The 17,616-nt window shown below is 46.5% G+C and overlaps 1 protein-coding gene across 1 annotated transcript in view; it reads left to right on the forward strand.

Moving 5' to 3' along the window:
* Positions 1-16,910, forward strand: part of bsnb (bassoon (presynaptic cytomatrix protein) b) — a gene marked incomplete at both ends in the record, with an annotated part of 62,148 nt that extends 45,238 nt beyond the window's left edge. The window contains 6 exons of the mRNA XM_080846290.1: positions 244-6,609; positions 7,949-10,034; positions 10,475-11,535; positions 11,683-11,788; positions 12,015-12,146; positions 16,870-16,910. Coding sequence (XP_080702416.1) covers positions 244-6,609; positions 7,949-10,034; positions 10,475-11,535; positions 11,683-11,788; positions 12,015-12,146; positions 16,870-16,910 — 9,792 coding nt within the window. The remainder of the gene's footprint in view (positions 1-243; positions 6,610-7,948; positions 10,035-10,474; positions 11,536-11,682; positions 11,789-12,014; positions 12,147-16,869) is intronic.
* Between the last annotated feature and the right edge of the window lie 706 nt (positions 16,911-17,616).

The following is a 17,616-nucleotide window of genomic DNA, read 5'->3' on the forward strand; positions in this document are numbered from 1 at the left end:
TTATCGTCCAGGTCGTTTACTCATCCCCTGATGCCACTGTTTTGTAAGGTTGGTAAGCCTTACAGAATCATATCACCCGTACAGGACCATCAATCACATCTTGTTTTGTGCACACTGTTATGTGTAAATGGTATAATGTTTCTACTTACCAGTGTCAGAAAAACATTTACACTGTTTAAATACTGGTCAAGGAAATAGCGGAAACAGTTCTGAGATGGTATTTTTCTGTTCTCTCTTTCATAGGACTCAAACAAATCAAGTACACAGAGCCTGAGTGATACAGGGTACTCATCAGATGGCATCTCTAGCTCCCAGAGTGAAATCACTGGACTGATCCAGGAGGAAGGGGTGAAGCTGAATGAAAGGGGGCAGCCTATCAATCAGGGCAGCCCCCCAAGCCCCTCAGAACTCACCAAGCTAGAGAGCTCCATGAGGCCCCTTTTAGAGTCCAAAACCACCACAGAGCAGAGCAGAGCACAGGATATTAGGGACCACCAGAGGCCTGGCTCCCTAACCATTTCAAAGGAACAGCGCTATGATTCTGACGAAGCTCGTGAGGCATCTTCAGATGAACTCAGCTCCAGACTGCGCCATGACTATGTAGAGGACAGTAGTGAGAGTGGACTTTCCCCATTGCCACCTCGGCAGAAGAAATCACAGAAAGAGATGACTGATGAGGAGTTCATGAGGAGGCAAATAATGGAAATGAGTGCAGATGAGGAAGAGGCAGGGGAAGATGAAGGCTATGGTCATCAAAAAACGAAAAAGAGTCAGAAACAAGCAGCCGAAGACAAGAGGCGACTCACTCAACATTCCAGCAGTTTTGAGGAGGAGACCAAAAGTGGTGATGGTGCTTACAAAGGGGAAAACAGTGATGGTGTTGTGGCTGGAGGTTTAAGACGTTTCAAGACCATTGAGCTGAACAATACCAATAGCTACAACCGTGACATGGAGCTGAACACAGAACATGATCTCAGGGAGCCAGAGCTTGAGATGGAAAGCCTGACAGGGTCACCTGAGGAGCGGTCGAGAGGAGAATATTCCTCAACTCTGCCAGCCACTACTCCCAGCTATACCTCAGGCACCTCTCCCACATCTGTGTCTTCTATGGAAGATGATAGTGACAGCAGTCCTAGCAGAAGGCAAAGGTTAGAGGAGGCCAAACAGCAGAGAAAAGCACGGCATCGCTCCCATGGCCCGCTTTTGCCTACCATTGAGGACTCATCTGAGGAAGATGAGTTGAGGGAAGAGGAAGAACTCCTGATGGAGCAAGAGAAAATGAGGGACTTAGAGCAGCAGAGGATTCGCAGCACTGCTAGGAAAACCAAACGCGATAAGGAAGAGCTCAGAGCACAGAGACGGAGAGAGAGGTCCAAAACACCCCCTAGTAATCTTTCTCCAATTGAGGATGCGTCCCCAACAGAAGAGTTGAGGCAAGCAGCTGAGATGGAGGAGCTTCACAGGTCATCCTGCTCTGAATACTCTCCCTCCATGGATTCCGAGGCAGAGGGTTTTGAGGTGGGGGGTACAAAGATCTACAAGTCTGGCAACCTGCCCACGTTCATGTCTCTCTATTCTCCCACAGAACAACCCTCTGCAACATCACCGTCTGCAACAGATAAATCACTAAAAAGTGCTGAGGAGGTTTATGAGGAAATGATGAGGAAGGCAGAGATGATTCAGAAACAACAACATATGCAGCCAGGAAGGCAAGGCCAACAACCAGTTAATGTAGCCCAGCAACCTAGCAATATTCAGAGGCAACAGCAAGGATCACCTCATTTAAGCAGAGACAAACAACATCTAGGTACTGAAAAAACTGTTTTGACACCAGGCTCAAGTCCTACCCAGATCTCAGCTCCTGTGTCACTGCGTGACCCAAGTGGTGCTGGACGAGGGGCCCCTGGAGTACAAGCAGCTCAGCAGTATTCAGGCCAGCAGTCCAGAGGTACACCAACAACTGGTGTCTCTACAACAGGCCCTCAGTCCAATGTTCGGCAGCCAGGGGCTGTTGCTGGTATGACGGGTAGAATAGCGGATATGACACAGGCCTATGCTGGCCAGAGAGATCCCAGAACTCCTAGTCAGGGAACACCCCAAGGCCCAGTGCCTGATGCTGGTGGTTCCACTCTGTCATCAAAGGTGTTTTCGTATTTTAAAGGCCCCAGTCCTCCAGTGTCCCCTTCTGCTTCACCTTCACAGAGTCCCGCTCGTTCTCCTGTGCCCACTACACATGGTGGCCCTACCTCTGCAGCACCACCACAGGGGTCCCACATACCACAACGAGCTGCAGCTCCACGCCTCTCAAGACAACAGTCCTCCCAAGAATCACCAGTCAAGTCTCCTGAGCCCACCAGCCCAGCAAGACCAATGACAGTAAACTCCTCTACCTCTCCTCTTCCCTCACCAACAAGACGTCACCTGCCAACAATTCCATCACAGACTACAGCATCAAGTTCTCCAACATCCCCACAGTCCCACCCTACTTACCACCTTCAATCTGGTTTACAAAGAGCCCAAACTGCAGAAAGGGTTAATATTGGCATGAGCACAGTAACCACTACAACTTCTTCTAGCCGCAGCTCTATGCCTACGGAAAGCATATCACTTTGTCGAATCTCGACTGTCCCAGGAACTTCAAGGGTGGTAGAGCAGAATCAAATGCAGACAGGTGGTAATGTGGTTGACCTAAGAACTCCCATGAAGCCTACTCCAATCATCATGACAGATCAGGGCATGGACCTAACATCCCTAGCAACAGATACAAGAAGATATTCCCTTGGTTCAGAAACCCCCACTCGCCACACTGCAGTTAACCCTTTGATAATGAATCTGAATTCACAGGAGCAGAGTCATGTAACGACAACAACCCCAACAACAGTAAGTGTGACAGTAGCAGCTTCCATGTTCATATCTCAGCCAAAGCAACCTGTGGTATATGGAGACCCCCTTCAGAATCGTGTAGACCTTGGGCAAGGGGTTGGATCTGCTGTATGTCTGACTCAGACCAAAACACCAATTAACGACCCAGCCATCCCCAAAATTGATGCCTGTTTGGAAGACTTAGGCATTCAGCAACAAGAGTTACATAGGCAACAACAGAAACTACAACATCAACAGCAGCTCCTTGAACAGCAGCTGCAGCAACATCAGCATGTATCATCTTTTGCTCGTTACAACTTGGCAAATCAAGTCCAGCCAATATTATTAAAGAAAGACCTGATGGTGAGCCAGGCCAACAGTGGAAATGTGGTTACCGTCAGTGCCATCCCCAGAGTGTCTCCTCTTCCTCCACAGCCCTCACCTGGTTCGGGCTCTGCCTCTCCTACGCTTCCACATGATATATATGGAGGGGTAGCATTGGAACTGAAAAACAAGCCAACGGTTGTGAATCTCTCAACAGGCAAGCCCCATGTTATGATGGTGCAACTAGATGAAAGTAATACTTCCCAAGGGTCCACAGTGACACAACTTGTGAAACAAGAAGAGCGCCCTCCACCACCCCCACCACCAGCACCTGAAGTTCTTGATCTCACTGGTTCACAAATAAAAACAGAAAACCAGGTTGCTTGCTGTGATGTTGTCTATAAGCTGCCATTTGCTGGAGGTTGCTCAGGTTCTTTTGGTCAGAGGCCCAAGGTAGGACCCACAGACCAACATCCCACAGGTGAACTCTCTCAAGCGTCCCACCCTGTTCCATCCCAACACTCAGCTCTTGAACAGCAGTCTCAGCCAGGGAAAGATGCCTTTCAGCCAGCTGGTGTGCATGGGCCAACTCCTGAACAGCAGAAACAATATTTCTTACCACCTCCTGGTCGCCTTCAGCCATCAATGTCAGATACTAACTTGGCAGATGCAGGACTTCAGTTCTATCAAAGGGCTGATCCAGGTGATCTTGCTGTAGATTTGACCACCATGAAGCAGGCATATGAGCAGGGGTATGTGGGGATGGGAGCACAGTATGGGTCCTATACAGACCTACGGCACCAAGGAGATGTTGCAGGTCCACCCTTACCCCTGAGAAGGTATGGTTCTATGTCCAATATCAATGCAGACTATGGCTTCTCTTCTCGTGACATGGCTGGCTTTCAAGAATCCAACCTAGCTCAGTACAGTGCCACCACAGCCAGGGAGATTGGTAGGATGTGTGCTGCTCTTAACACCATAGATCAATTTGGTGGCCGTTTTGCCAATCCTGAACTTCTCCAATATGCTGCTAGAACAGGAGGAGGCCCAGTAGGAAGACTCAACCTTCAACAAGGGTTGGCATCTATCAGGGCCAATCTCTTGTATGGTCTTGATGGTAGGCCCACTGTCCAAGGTCAAGCACTTACCAACCTTATCAATGCCAGACAAGCAAGCCTAAGGGCACTATATCCATCTGCCATGAGGGGACCTGATGGCATGACATATTCCACTATCAATACCCCAATAGCCTCCACGTTGCCAATCACTACCCAGCCTTCCTCTGTTATACAACCCATGGTACGAGGGGTGTATAGACCGTATCCTCCAAGCAATGTGACTGCTGTACCCTTGGCTAGCCTCACCAGGTTGCCTCAAGTGACTCCAAGGATGCCTCTGTCTTCACAAGGTCCTTATAGATACCCAACTCCAAATCGTTACCCAACAACAGTCCCTCCTCCTGTAAGCATCCCACAACCAAGCACACCCCCTCAACAAGCACCTATGTACCTTGGAAAGCCTTCAGTGGCTGGGCCTGTGAACACTGCCTCTACAGTTCCCGCTACCCAGCCTGTCACACATTTGACATACACCAGTGGAATGACGACCCAATCTGCTGTGCCACCCATTAACCAGCTGGTTCCCCCAACTAACTTCCCATCTGAGATTCCTCCAGCACAACCTCAAGTACAGTCTCAAGGTTCTCAGCAATTACCATCACAAGTCCAATCTCAAATGGTCACCCAGGTACAAGGTCAAGACCTCTCTCAGAATCCTCAAACACATGCATTAGGACAGACACAGCCAGAATCTATCTCGCGAGTGTTGCCAGACACAGTGTCAAACACCACCATCACCACTAGTGGTAGCGCTGAGAAAGACAAGGAAGATGACCGTATGAAACAGCAACAGGACCAAATGTTGAATTTAGAGAGAGAGCGCATTGAGCTGGAGAAGCTTAGACAGTTGCGGTTGCAGGAGGAGCTTGAGAGGGATCGCCTTCAGATTCAGCGTAACAGAGAGAATGAGCAACTACTTGTGCAACGGGAGATCCACGAACTGCAAAGCCTGAAGCACCATGTTTTACAGCAGCAACAAGTGGAGAGGGAAACACAGCTAGTCATGCAAAGGGAGCAGTTGGCCCAACAGCGATTCCAGCTGGAACAGATCCAGTCCTTACAGCAGCAGCTCCAGCAGCAACTGGAGGAACAGAAGAGGCAGAAAACAGCAGCAGTAGAGACTGCAGCAATAGCAGCAGCTGAAGCCGCCGCAGCATCCGCTGCTGCTGCAGCTGCTGCCACCACTGCTCAAGGAGCTATACAAGGTGTAGTGGTTGGTGGAAGGATGATCAGTCAAGATGGACAGAGTGTACAGTTTTGGCAACCCTACATGGATGGCCAGGCAGTGCAGTCTGTGATTGCCTCAAGGTCCATTCCGAGTTCTGCCTCTGAGATGTCTCTGAAGAACAGTGAGGATGCTGGGGGTGGAAGGGTGATGAGGAAGCAGAATTCCATGCCACGTCTGAGAGATGGCTCAGAGGAGGATCCTGTCAAGAGAATTGCTGACTGCAGCGTTCAAACAGATGATGAGGACACTGAAGACAGGTATATGGGGAGACGTAGGAGAACCAGACGCAATGTCGACTGTAGTGTTCAGACAGATGAGGAGGACCAGGAAGAGTTGGAGCAACCCGTCAGACGCAGGAGGTCGCGGTTCACCAAGCACTCTGAGTCAAGCACAGAAAACAAGGGTGATGCCACATCTAAAGTCACCTCAAGCATTGCCAGCCAAACAGTCAATGACTCCTCATGCCAGACTGAGCCGGACCAGCTGGGCAGAGTCTCACCTGCAATTCACATAACCATGGCTGAAGCATCAAAGGTGGAGCTTTTACACTACATCTCTGCCCCAGAGAGGACTCAGAAAGGAGAGAGCCTGGCCTGCCAAACTGATCCTGAAGCCCACTCCCAGGGTGTGGTGGCACCGCAGCTAAGTGTCCCCACTACTGTCAGCCCATATACTACTAGTCTGCAAATGGTTGGTTCAACCCAATCCAAATTTGAAAGGAGGAAACCAGACCCATTGGACATTGGCTACCAGCAACAAACCCAGCAGCAAAATGAGTCTGCATCCCGCCAGCCTCCAAAGTCCCCACAGGTGCTATACTCTCCTGTGTCCCCACTGTCTCCACATCGCATGCTTGAGACCACCTTTGCTTCCAGTGAGAAACTCAATAAAGCCCATGTAACACCACAGCAGAAATCCTTCACTGCTGAGTCGCCTCAGAAGCATCAGTCTCTCCCAAGGCCTATAAAGAGTGTGCAGCGCTCCATGTCAGACCCTAAGCCCCTCAGCCCCACTTCAGAAGACCCCTCCAAGACCAGGTTCTCCATGTATTCAAACCAAACCCTCCCGAGCAGTCAGGTGAGTAGGGATTATTGCATATTTCATCTAGTATCTATATATTGCATTTAGTAATTTGCTGTATCCTGAACACATTGAGAAAAATAAAACACAAAGAGGTAGAGATATTTTATAAATTAATTCATGCAGATATTTGAAGCTCTTTAGTGAGTGGTGTTTAAATGGAAAGATACTACATACAGTACATCCAAACATTCTTAAAGGAAGTGGCTTTACTGTGACATTTATTCCTAATTATTCCCACTTCCCTTCCTCATTTGACTTCTTAACTTGTCAAATAGGTGTGGTGAGTGTCAGCAATTCATTAATCACACTTTCATTGGATTTTTTCATTTCCTTTTATCTGACAAACACACACACACACACACACACACACACACACACACACACACACACAAACACACACACACACACACACACACCATGTGCTTCTCTGGCAAACCCTCTTACATGACCAGAGGGAGACACAATGTGTGGGCTTCCTGGTGCTGCCCTGCTGTCTTTGGGCATGTTCAGCAGCTGGTCAGAGTGTATTCTCATTCTCTAGCACTCAGTATGCTGTCAGAGCGTGGAAAACAGAGACCCTCATTTACATTGGTAAATGGAGGTGAAAGCAAGAAAGGGAGCATATATTGGTTATTTTTTGATCAGCTATTCTTCACTACTCTTCAATGACAGACTCTGAAAGTTCTTTGTGGATATTTTCTAAATCCACTATGGATCCACACATATCTTGAGTGTAGTAAGTAGTATCAGTGTATTACTATATGCATTTGTATTTGATGCCATATATGTTTAATTGCTTAAATATTTGGTCTGAATGTAGGCAAAAGATTTTTTTAAATCAGTGATGTAAACTTTGATTGATGTTTTGTAAAATTCTGATAGTTTGATGTGGAACACAGGGACACATTTATGTCATTAAACGGAAAAGCCTCAACTTCTGTTGTGTGGACACACAACAAATAGTTTCCACAGTTCCCTGTTACGGATGTGATGAGGTGTCAATTTACATAGAAATGCTGTATACAGTAATCTTGAAAAATAGATTAAATTAAAAATATAACACTGCCTGTTATCAAGTGTTAATTTTAAATTCAGTTTTAAAGTTTGATGCAACCTTTTTAGGGATCACAGGAGTGTCAAAAGTTATTTTTTTTACATTTCGATATCAGTTCAGCTAACCGGACGCCTTTAAGAAACACACCACAATGTATCATTGTTATTTTCCAAGCTATCTCATTTTTTTCTCGTTTTTTAGAACAGTTTTTCGTAAAGCTTGATGTTAATTAGTGTACCGATTTAATAGTCAATCCTCTCTGCCATCTTTGTTCTCCAGATGGCTGCCCTGCAGCAGCAGCAGCAGAATTTGCTGATGAGGAAGGTGAAGAGAACTCTTCCCAGCCCTCCGCCAGATGAGCCACCACTCCCTATAGTCACCCCTGCCATGACCCAGATGTACACCTCTCCAGGCATGCCTCAAAGGGTGCTGCCAAGGCCAGCCCAAAGTGTCACAAAGGCAGGACTTCTGCACGAGCTGAAAGCTGTGGAGCAGGAGTCCACCAAGCTCCGCAAGCAGCAGATCGAGCTTGAGGAGGAGGAGAAGGAGATTGATGCCAAGCTGAGGTATTTAGAACTAGGCATCACCCAGCGTAAAGAGACGCGGGTCAAAGAGAGAGAGAGGAGAGATGCCTACTTAAGATCCATGGGAGATGTGCGAGACTACATGTCTGACAGCGAGCTCAACAGCCTTCAGCTCAGTAATCTTGCGGCTATGTCCGCAGCCTATGAAGGCAACGGGCTCCTGACTCGACCCAGCACTGCACCAATGCATCAGTTCACCAGTGACCTGAGTGCACCTTCTCAGTATCCCACAACTTCATCCTTTGGGACATTCCCCTACCCACAAAGCCAATCTATAGCCTCACAGCAACCCACTACAGCATATCACCAGATTGGCTTCCAGCCCCCACAATACCCTGCAGCCTCACAGCCTCAGCCAGGGACCTTCCAGCCTCATCCTCAACCTTCAACTTACCAGGCCCCAGGGTCTTTCCCCTCCCACAGCTATGGTCAGTCCTCCTATCAGACAGATATGCCAAGCCACTCAGGTTTCCAGCCTCCACCAGGTTCATCACAGACTCTGCCCTACCCAAGCCAGAGCATGTCTTTCCAACCCACTGCAGAGATACTCACTGTTCACCAAAGGCCAAGACAGACCTCACTGGCTGACCTAGAGCAAAAACTACCAACCAACTATGAGATCATTAGCAATTCTGCTGTTCCTGTGGCCACCACAGTTCAGGACACTGGCTTTAGTGGTGCTTATGTGTCTACAACCATGTCCAACACCTATGGCCAGTACAGGACCCCTGAGCAGAGCCTTTCTGATCGTATACCAAGCCCAACATCTGCGTATGGAACTGACGGCCTCTACACTACCAACCTGGAACAGAACATCCCCAGAAACTATGTAATGATTGATGATATCAGTGAACTGACAAAAGAAAACATGGGGCCCCCTGTTGACAGTCTTGGCCATCCTACAACTGGCCGTTATGGCAGTGAAAATGGTCCATCTGCACGGGGAAGTGGTTATGGCGAGGAGTATGATGATCCCTATGGTAGGCCCAAGGGCACCACTGGATACCATCAGCAAGGTGCAGTGGACAGCCATGGCAGGCCCAGCACCACTTCAAGTTCGCCCTATTACTATGATGATTATAAACACTCTTCCAGTCGTGCTGCGGGATCTCAGAGGCACCCAACCAAGAGTTTGGGCCCAGCAGTTGTGTCCTCCAAGCGCAGCAAGCACAGGAAGCAAGGAATGGAACAAAAGGTCTCCAAATTTTCACCAATTGAAGAAGCAAGGGATGTTGAGTCTGATCTTGCCTCCTATCCTATGACCACCACATCTGGTAGCAGTGGCACAGGAAGAAACAAAAAGCTCCAGGAAGACTCTTATGGTTTCAAAAAGAGTGTATATGATGATCAAAAATATTATTGCTCCAGCCGTGAAGCCCTGGAAGAAGAGGATCGTATGTATGGCTCAGGGAGATCCAGATCTACAGGTTATGGCATGGACAAAATCTCTTCCCGTGACTCAAGTGGCTACAGGAGCAAGTCATATGAGAGAGACATGATGGAACGCAGCCAGAGGGGCACAAGTCGCAGCGGGCGCCCCTCTATGCGCACCCAAAACTCCGAGGAGGAGAGTCCACTCAGTCCTGTTGGAAAACCAATGGGCATCGGGCGAGGCACGCCTGGGGTTGATCCACATGATGCGCGGAACCAATATGGCTCCACCCACTCCTTACCAGATGTGCAGGACCACCATATGAAGGACATGCCAAAGAGCCATGTCTACAAACCAGAAGACCCTTACCTTGTAGATGACTCGCACTGTGCTGTTTCTGACAGTGAAGGTAACTGGTGCTGAATCACAGCTGCCTCTTATGCATGCTGTTCTTGAGAGGTGCGCATGTACATGTCTTATCTGGAAAGCAGTGGGATTATAAATCATTTGTATTATTGTTGTCTGAGGATGTGATGCCCAGTGAATTATACCGCATTTGCCTATATTTCTTTTTGCATGTTGCATGCATGGCTTGGAATGTCTATAATGTATTTCCTTTTTTGTTATTTTATTTTCCGTGTTTATGCTCTGTGCACTGTGTTATGTTCCACTGATGGTTTGAAGAGCTTTCTTTTGCTTCGAAAGACTGCATGTGTTAATGTTTGGACATGTACCTCTCTGCTGTGGAAACTGCATGCCTTGTGTTTGCATGCTTCTCCTCCCTGGTGATGGCAATCACCCCTGTTTCAACTTACCAACTGACGCTTCTTTTTGATTTTCCAAAAAAAGCCTATCATTTGGGTCAGGAAGAGACAGACTGGTTTGAGAAACCACGAGAGGTACGAAATAGTCGTTCCCGTCATCATGAAGGAGGAAGCCACACTACTTCGGGCCGCAGGGGCAATGTGAAGCACACCTATCACGACTATGATGAGCCCCCTGAGGAGGATTTGTGGCCTCAGGACGAGTATGGACAACCAAGGCAACCTTCATCCACATCGTCACGGGAACACCGTCACCATGGCAGTAGCAGTACTGGAAGGCACTCATCCCGGCATTCCTCTGAGGAACCCCGTTCCTCCCGTTCCTCGCGGTCTCACCCTAAGGATCCATCTGCGCGATCTGGAGAAGGGCGTGGAACATCTGGATCGCAGAGGAGAGGTGAATCCCGATCTTCACAGGGTGGCTACCGAGACTCAGAGCATGCCAGAGACCCTGGAAACCACCACAGCTCTGGGGGTCAAAGGGGGCAGCGACAGCCTGGCTCATCCCGAAGACAGGATCCAGATTCTAGGCAAGCGCAGCAGGGTCCTACAGGACAACAGACGCCGCAGCAAGGGCAGCAGCGCTCCACCACAGGAGAGCAACAGTCAGGAAGACAGCCAGGGAGTCAGCCACCCGATGCTGGCCAGCACCCTGGAAGACAGCCAGGGAGTCAGCCACCCGATGCTGGCCAGCACCCAGGAAGACAGCCAGGGAGTCAGCCACCCGATGCTAGCCAACACCCAGGAAGACAGCCAGGGAGTCAGCCACCCGATGTTGGCCAGCACCCAGGAAGACAGCCAGGAAGTCAGCCACCCGATGCTGGCCAGCACCCAGGCCAGCAGTCACGCGGTCAGCAGCAGCAGCAGCACCCGCAGCAGCACCCGCAGCAGCAGCAACACCACCATGCTGGTCAGCAGCACCAGCAACAGCCAACCACAGCGGATGCTCCAACCACACCAGCAGCCACGGCAATGACAGCCACTGCTCAGCAGCAAGCCAGACCTGGACAGACTGCAGCACAAGGACAACCCCAGCAAGCAGGACCAACAGCAGGCCAACCACCAGCAGGCCAACTACCTGCAGCGGTCAGTGTACCCTACTACACCCCCCCCCCCCCCAAAACAAACATTAGTCTCTGATTAAAAAATTGGCCTTTATTAAATAATGTTCATCAATGCTTGAAGATACTGTACCATTTCATAAAATAATTTGTCTCTTCTTTTGGGACACAGACAAGGCCAGCAGCAACTGCTACTCCTCCCCCTGCAACAGCTATAGGGGCGAAAGCTGTTCCAGCACAGGCTGCCAAACCTCCCCTGATTCCTGCAACTGGAATAGGTGAGATGTACTTACATTTTTGTCTGAAATTTTCGCTTAAACAGTAACACTCTATACAGTGTTTTAACAATAGATATGCTATTTACGATTAAATGGCCTTGCACTCTACAATGCTAGTTTCATATCGAAAACAGGATTAAGGGTTTGGTCCCATCAGATTCTACTGTAAATGAATGAGCAAGAGCATGTTATGTATCCCAAAGGTGTCATGTTCCCATTTTGACAGGCTCGAAAGCAGCCCCCAGGCCCGGGGGGATAGGGAGTGCAGCAGCCGGACAACCCCCTGCGGAGGGGGCCAACGTTCTCAGCCAAATGCTGCAGGGAGGGGCAGCAGAGCAGGCAGGAAAGCTGGGAGATGGTAATGTTCAAAACTAATTATAAACACATTGGGCCCGAGTTGGGTTGCAGAAACTCACATCACAAACCATCACTGCCCAAGTCTGATTTATCTATCTGGCATTAAATATCACACTCCCTTTATTGGAAGAGTGGTGCATAAGGCTTACATATTTCTGTATGAAGCGCCCCCTAGCTGTCCAAGGTATTTCACTGGAGTGCGCTGCCCGAATTCCTAAACTGTTTCTTCTATATATAATTAATACAAGGTTTTGACGGAACTCAGAAACTCTGTCCGAGTTCCGTCAAAAACCAAAGCAACACAATGCGGGCAGATATCGCTATGTATAAGTTAACAATAAGAGTCACTGGCCGTTCCTCCTGAATTAACTGTACAATACAATATTGCGTATGCAATAACCCCTCACATTGTTCCTTCTCGTGGCACTTCTCAAGCTCCGCTCCTCGCTCTCTCCCGTCACTTTTCCAACACTCTAACACTTTTATTTAAGCACATTATAAATACCATTATATAGCCCAATACCAAATATAGTAATTTAATATCTATCTCTAACACTTAGGTTCACTTATGTATGGATCACTATTAAACCTAGCCAAGAAGGCTACTACTATCTATTAACAAACCAGTAATTTACTGATATAAATCAATTACACAAGGGGATACATTTAACCATTTACTTGGAAAATAACTATGAAAAGATAATATATATATACACAATTACACAGAATATAACCCACCAATAACGAATTTTAGTTTGACTGAGTCCAGTCAATTCACCTCAGTAACATGTATCAAACACATGAGCAATGCAAAGCATGACATAGACTAGCATGCTATCATCCCACACACCAGTGTGGCATAACCTAGCATTCTAGTAGCATAGCATCCGATTAGCTTATACACCCCAATAACCCTTACAAACCTATTACTTCTAAGCGTATATGTATATATATATACACTATTGTTGGGTACCCAAACAGATTTCAGATGAGTGGTGCAGGCCTATTTAGTTGCTGGAGAGCGGTGGAGCCTCAAACAAAATGGCTACTTTGCGCCAAAAGCGCCACACAAAGGAAACAACTTCCTCGTCATCCTCCTCCCCGTGTTTGCGAGGCAGGAATGGAGATGAGAGCTGTCGGGAACTGATGATCCAGGAACCTATCGTCGAATGAGTGGCCGGGCTGGCTACTCTCTTTGAAAGTCCTGTATCTCCGTCCACAGCACAAAGCTAAATTCGGGCTGAACTAGCTGTTGCTGTACTTCCCTCTTCCCCCCCTTCCCTTCCCCAAAGCAACACAATGCGGGCAGATATCGCTATGTATAAGTTAACAATGAGAGTCACTGGCCGTTCCTCCTGAATTAACTGTACAATACAATATTGCTACATGCAATAACCCCTCATATTGTTCCTTCTCGTGGCACTTCTCAAGCTCCGCTCCTCGCTCTCTCCCGTCACTTTTCCAACACTCGTCTTTATCTCCTCACCCCTGACCTCTCACCTTGATTCTCATTGATTTATTCTAAATTTTAACTAATACAATTTTTAAACATGAAAACATAAGTTGCACCTATTTAACAATATGAATTGCACCTTATACAATGAAAATAAACAACAATAAAAATACAGTAATTTTAGGATACAACCAAATTTCCCATTGGGCTGTGTTATGGGTTAATGCAATTAATCTATCTTGGATATCCTCGAAGTTAACACTTATCCTGGCAAAAAAAAATATAAAATGTTTGTTTGAAAAGATTCAGGGCCCTATCTTGCCGATCAGAAACGCAAGTAGGACGGCGCCAAACGCAAGTAGCTGTGTGGGCGGCTCTATGGCGCAGTTGCTATTTTAACGGCGGAAAAAACACACTTGCGTCCAGCGCAAGTGTCAAAAGGGTTGGTCCAAAGGAGGTTACTCAGCCATAGGTGTGGTTTGGGCGTAATATGCAATAAACCAATCCGAGCGTCATCTCACATTCCCTTTAAGAGCGAGGAGCGCATAGTCCATAGCGGCTTGTTATTTTGATGGCGGAATTACCTGGTGGAAGACCGGAAAAGTTCACAGCCGAGGAGACCGACGTGAGATTTACACCATTTTTTTGGCAAGCCATATATAATAACAAGGAAAATAAAGTATTTACCACATGAGGAAATCATTGTGATGTCCATATCCAAGATATTTAAAAAATAGGCATACATCTAGCGTACACATTGACCCAAATGATTCAGGTTAATTGAAGCTGCGTGACATTTGATTTATTGTATGGCTTTGTAAAAAGCCGGGAGATAGATATATGGGGATGCGAATAACCCTCCAAAAGTCAGCAAAGTCAAGCAAGCATGGGAATATATTGCCGTGATTGTTTCTGCTACAGGGCACCCGAAAACGGTGCCGAAAACGCTATAATGACGTCCGGAGACGTGGGACATCCAAGCTGGAAGGTAAACACACGTTCTCGTGGCCTCACGGGAGGTGGATCTGCCCCGACCCAGGACCTGACGGCAGCAGAGGACATCGCCACGTCTACCCTCACGCCTGAGAGCGTGCAGGGATTTGGGGGCATGGAAATCGGCACCCAACCCAGTGCATACACAGAGATGAGTTTACAAGATTTATAATAATACTGGCATGAAATAAATGCAACAAAGCCATACAATAAATCAAATGTCACGCAGCTTCAATTAACCTGAATCATTTGGGTCAATGTGTACGCTAGATGTATGCCTAGTTTTAAAATATCTTGGATACGGATATCACAATGATTTCCTCATGTGGTAAATACTTTATTTTCCTTGTAATTATATATGGCTTGCCAAAAAAATGGTGTAAATCTCTCGTGTAAACGACAGAAGTAACGTGTAGCCTATATGCTGTGCGGGCAAGCACATGCGCCCTTAAAATAGCGTTCTGAATACGCGTTACAGACTTTAGACATTGCGCCTCTGACATTAGACCAGCTTTTTTGTGGTCAATGGCGCACGGCGCACGGCGTTGTTTTGAAACTGCAAAATACCACTTGCGCCAGAGAAACGCCTTCTCTGTTCCGCCCCCGCCCATGTCGACGCAAGTTCATTTCGAAGCGCGCCTCTGGAGGGAAAATCGCGCTGTGCGCCGGGTGCAAGATAGGAATGATACATGCGTCGGTGACAATGTCAATTGCACTGGGTGCAAGATAGGGCCCTACAGGTTTTTTCAATCCCTTAAAAGACTTGAGCGTCTAGGAAGAGGTAGTCTAATTAGTCAGACTTAAATGAATGTTCGGTCAGCAGTAAACGAATGTCATATATGATGTAATTACACAATTACTTTTCTTATTATATCTACTCACATATTTTTTAGTTTAATTAGACTTAGACCAGGCCACACCAGATCCACAAAAGATCTTTTTTCTTAGCCAAAACGGAATGCAGAAAGAAATTGCATTCAGGGTGGTCTAAGTGTTTGAGTTCATCAACATAAACATAGCTCACAACCTCCCATATCTTATGTATTCCCTATTGATGCAGGCTACTGGTAACTGCTGCACTTGCGATTTACGCATCAGTTTCTTTATCTACACATACAGTCACCTGTAGCCTTATGTTGCGTAAATGAGTACCTTTATGTGTCCACTCTCTCCAATTGAACAAAGGCTCAGCTAAACAGGCTTTCACTCACCTGTTCAGTTCTGCTGGGGTTCTGGATGCATCAACCGCACTAAATAGCATACAGTTTGTTCCCAGAATAATTTTAAGGAAACAAAGATAAAATTTCAATCTAATTGATGTCAAAAACCATAGTTGCCTGACACAAACCTAATATGCTATTGCAGTAAAAGCTCACACACCACGTAGGTTTTCCTATTGGGGAAAGAAGTGAAAGTTGTGTACAACAAAAACCTGTGTTCCATCTGAAAACTTTCATTTCCATAGAAAATAGAGTTGATCTCTCCTGCTCCCACAAGTGGCATCATTGGAAGTGCCAAATGTCTGCTGAAACATTTAACCATTATTAAATTGACCATTATTACATTGAATATGTATCACATGTTATGCAAATTCTCCAGAATGGATGTGAGATGGGCTATATTGATCTCAACAAAAATAACGTTAACTTGGAATGCAAGCAATACACTATCTCTTTTTACAGGCTCAAAATCACATGCCCTAATTAACAATGTAACATAAGAAGCACTATGGTTTATTCCGTGTAAAAGTGCTCCTGGCGAACGCTGCAATATTGCCATCTTCTAACACGGTAATCTCGTCTGACACATTCAGTGTAAAGGGATTGCTCGACAGTGCTACTGGTCGGCTTTAACCAAACCTTTCACTAATTAACTTCTGTCTGGCTCTGCCTTCTTAGTGCCTTTGACCACACCTTTACCTCTCTCACTGAACAATTTCCTTTTTTTGGCAACATTGCGCAAATGCTGCTGTTTCTGCCCTCAAACTAGGGCCCATTATGTTATTTGCCTGCTTGTGTACAGACTGATTCATATTTTATGCAGAATTTACAAAGCTTACAGAGTTTCGGATGTGTTTTTTATACTGTCTGTTGTAACATTGTCAGTTGATTAAATATTATGATGTACACTGATAAACTTGGTTATTTGGATACTGTCAATAGACAAGTACTTGCAGGTGACAAAGCGAACATCAGGGCATCACAGCAATATACTCCATCCTCTGTTTTCTTCTCTCCATCCTATCTCTTTGTTTTTATTACTTCAATCTCTCTCACAGCTGTGTCTGCTCTGGGGAAGAAGTTCACCTCATTTTGGTGAGCTGCTGAGAGGAAGGTAAGCACTAATGAGTTTGGATCATACGCGGCCAGAGAGCATTGTTTATTGTTTCTTGTTTATCACCTTGGCGATAAGGTTAGTGACAGTAATCTTTTTTTTTTTTCCCTTTTTATAGGGCGAAGACAGAGATCTGTGGATTAGTACTGGAAAAATGAAATGAAACAGTTTTTATCATTTAATATTATATTACTGGGAAGGAGAATACCTGAGTGATTTTGGTGAGTACACATGTCAGCATGTAACACATTCAAGCCTTTATATGTTTTCCCTGCTAAGAGAAGTAACATAATGAAATCTTAAGATTCTGTACAGAGTTGTATGTGTCTTATAAATACTTCCTGTCGTCAGAACATACAGTATAGTTGTGAGTAACGCTTAAAGTAACCCAGGACGTATGAAGGAACAAGACATGTAATACTGTAAATGTTTGTGTGAACAATTGCATGTGATTACCTTTCTAGCCACATACGTAATGAGAGGGCCTGAGGTAAATTGATGACTCATTTGGAGCTCAGTGCCAACATTTAGCCCTGACATAAGTGCTTTTTGGATCATCTGGCCCACTGTATACACTAGTCCAACCCTGGGGGCAGTTGTGCCCTGTCAGCAGCATACTGCATATGGACCTTTGCATTCACTAAACAGCACTAGGGAGAAACTCGAGGACTCGTCTTTCTATGTTGGGGTA

This window comes from Sprattus sprattus, assembly GCF_963457725.1.
Source record: "Sprattus sprattus genome assembly, chromosome: 10".
NCBI classification, from domain to species: domain Eukaryota; kingdom Metazoa; phylum Chordata; class Actinopteri; order Clupeiformes; family Clupeidae; genus Sprattus; species Sprattus sprattus.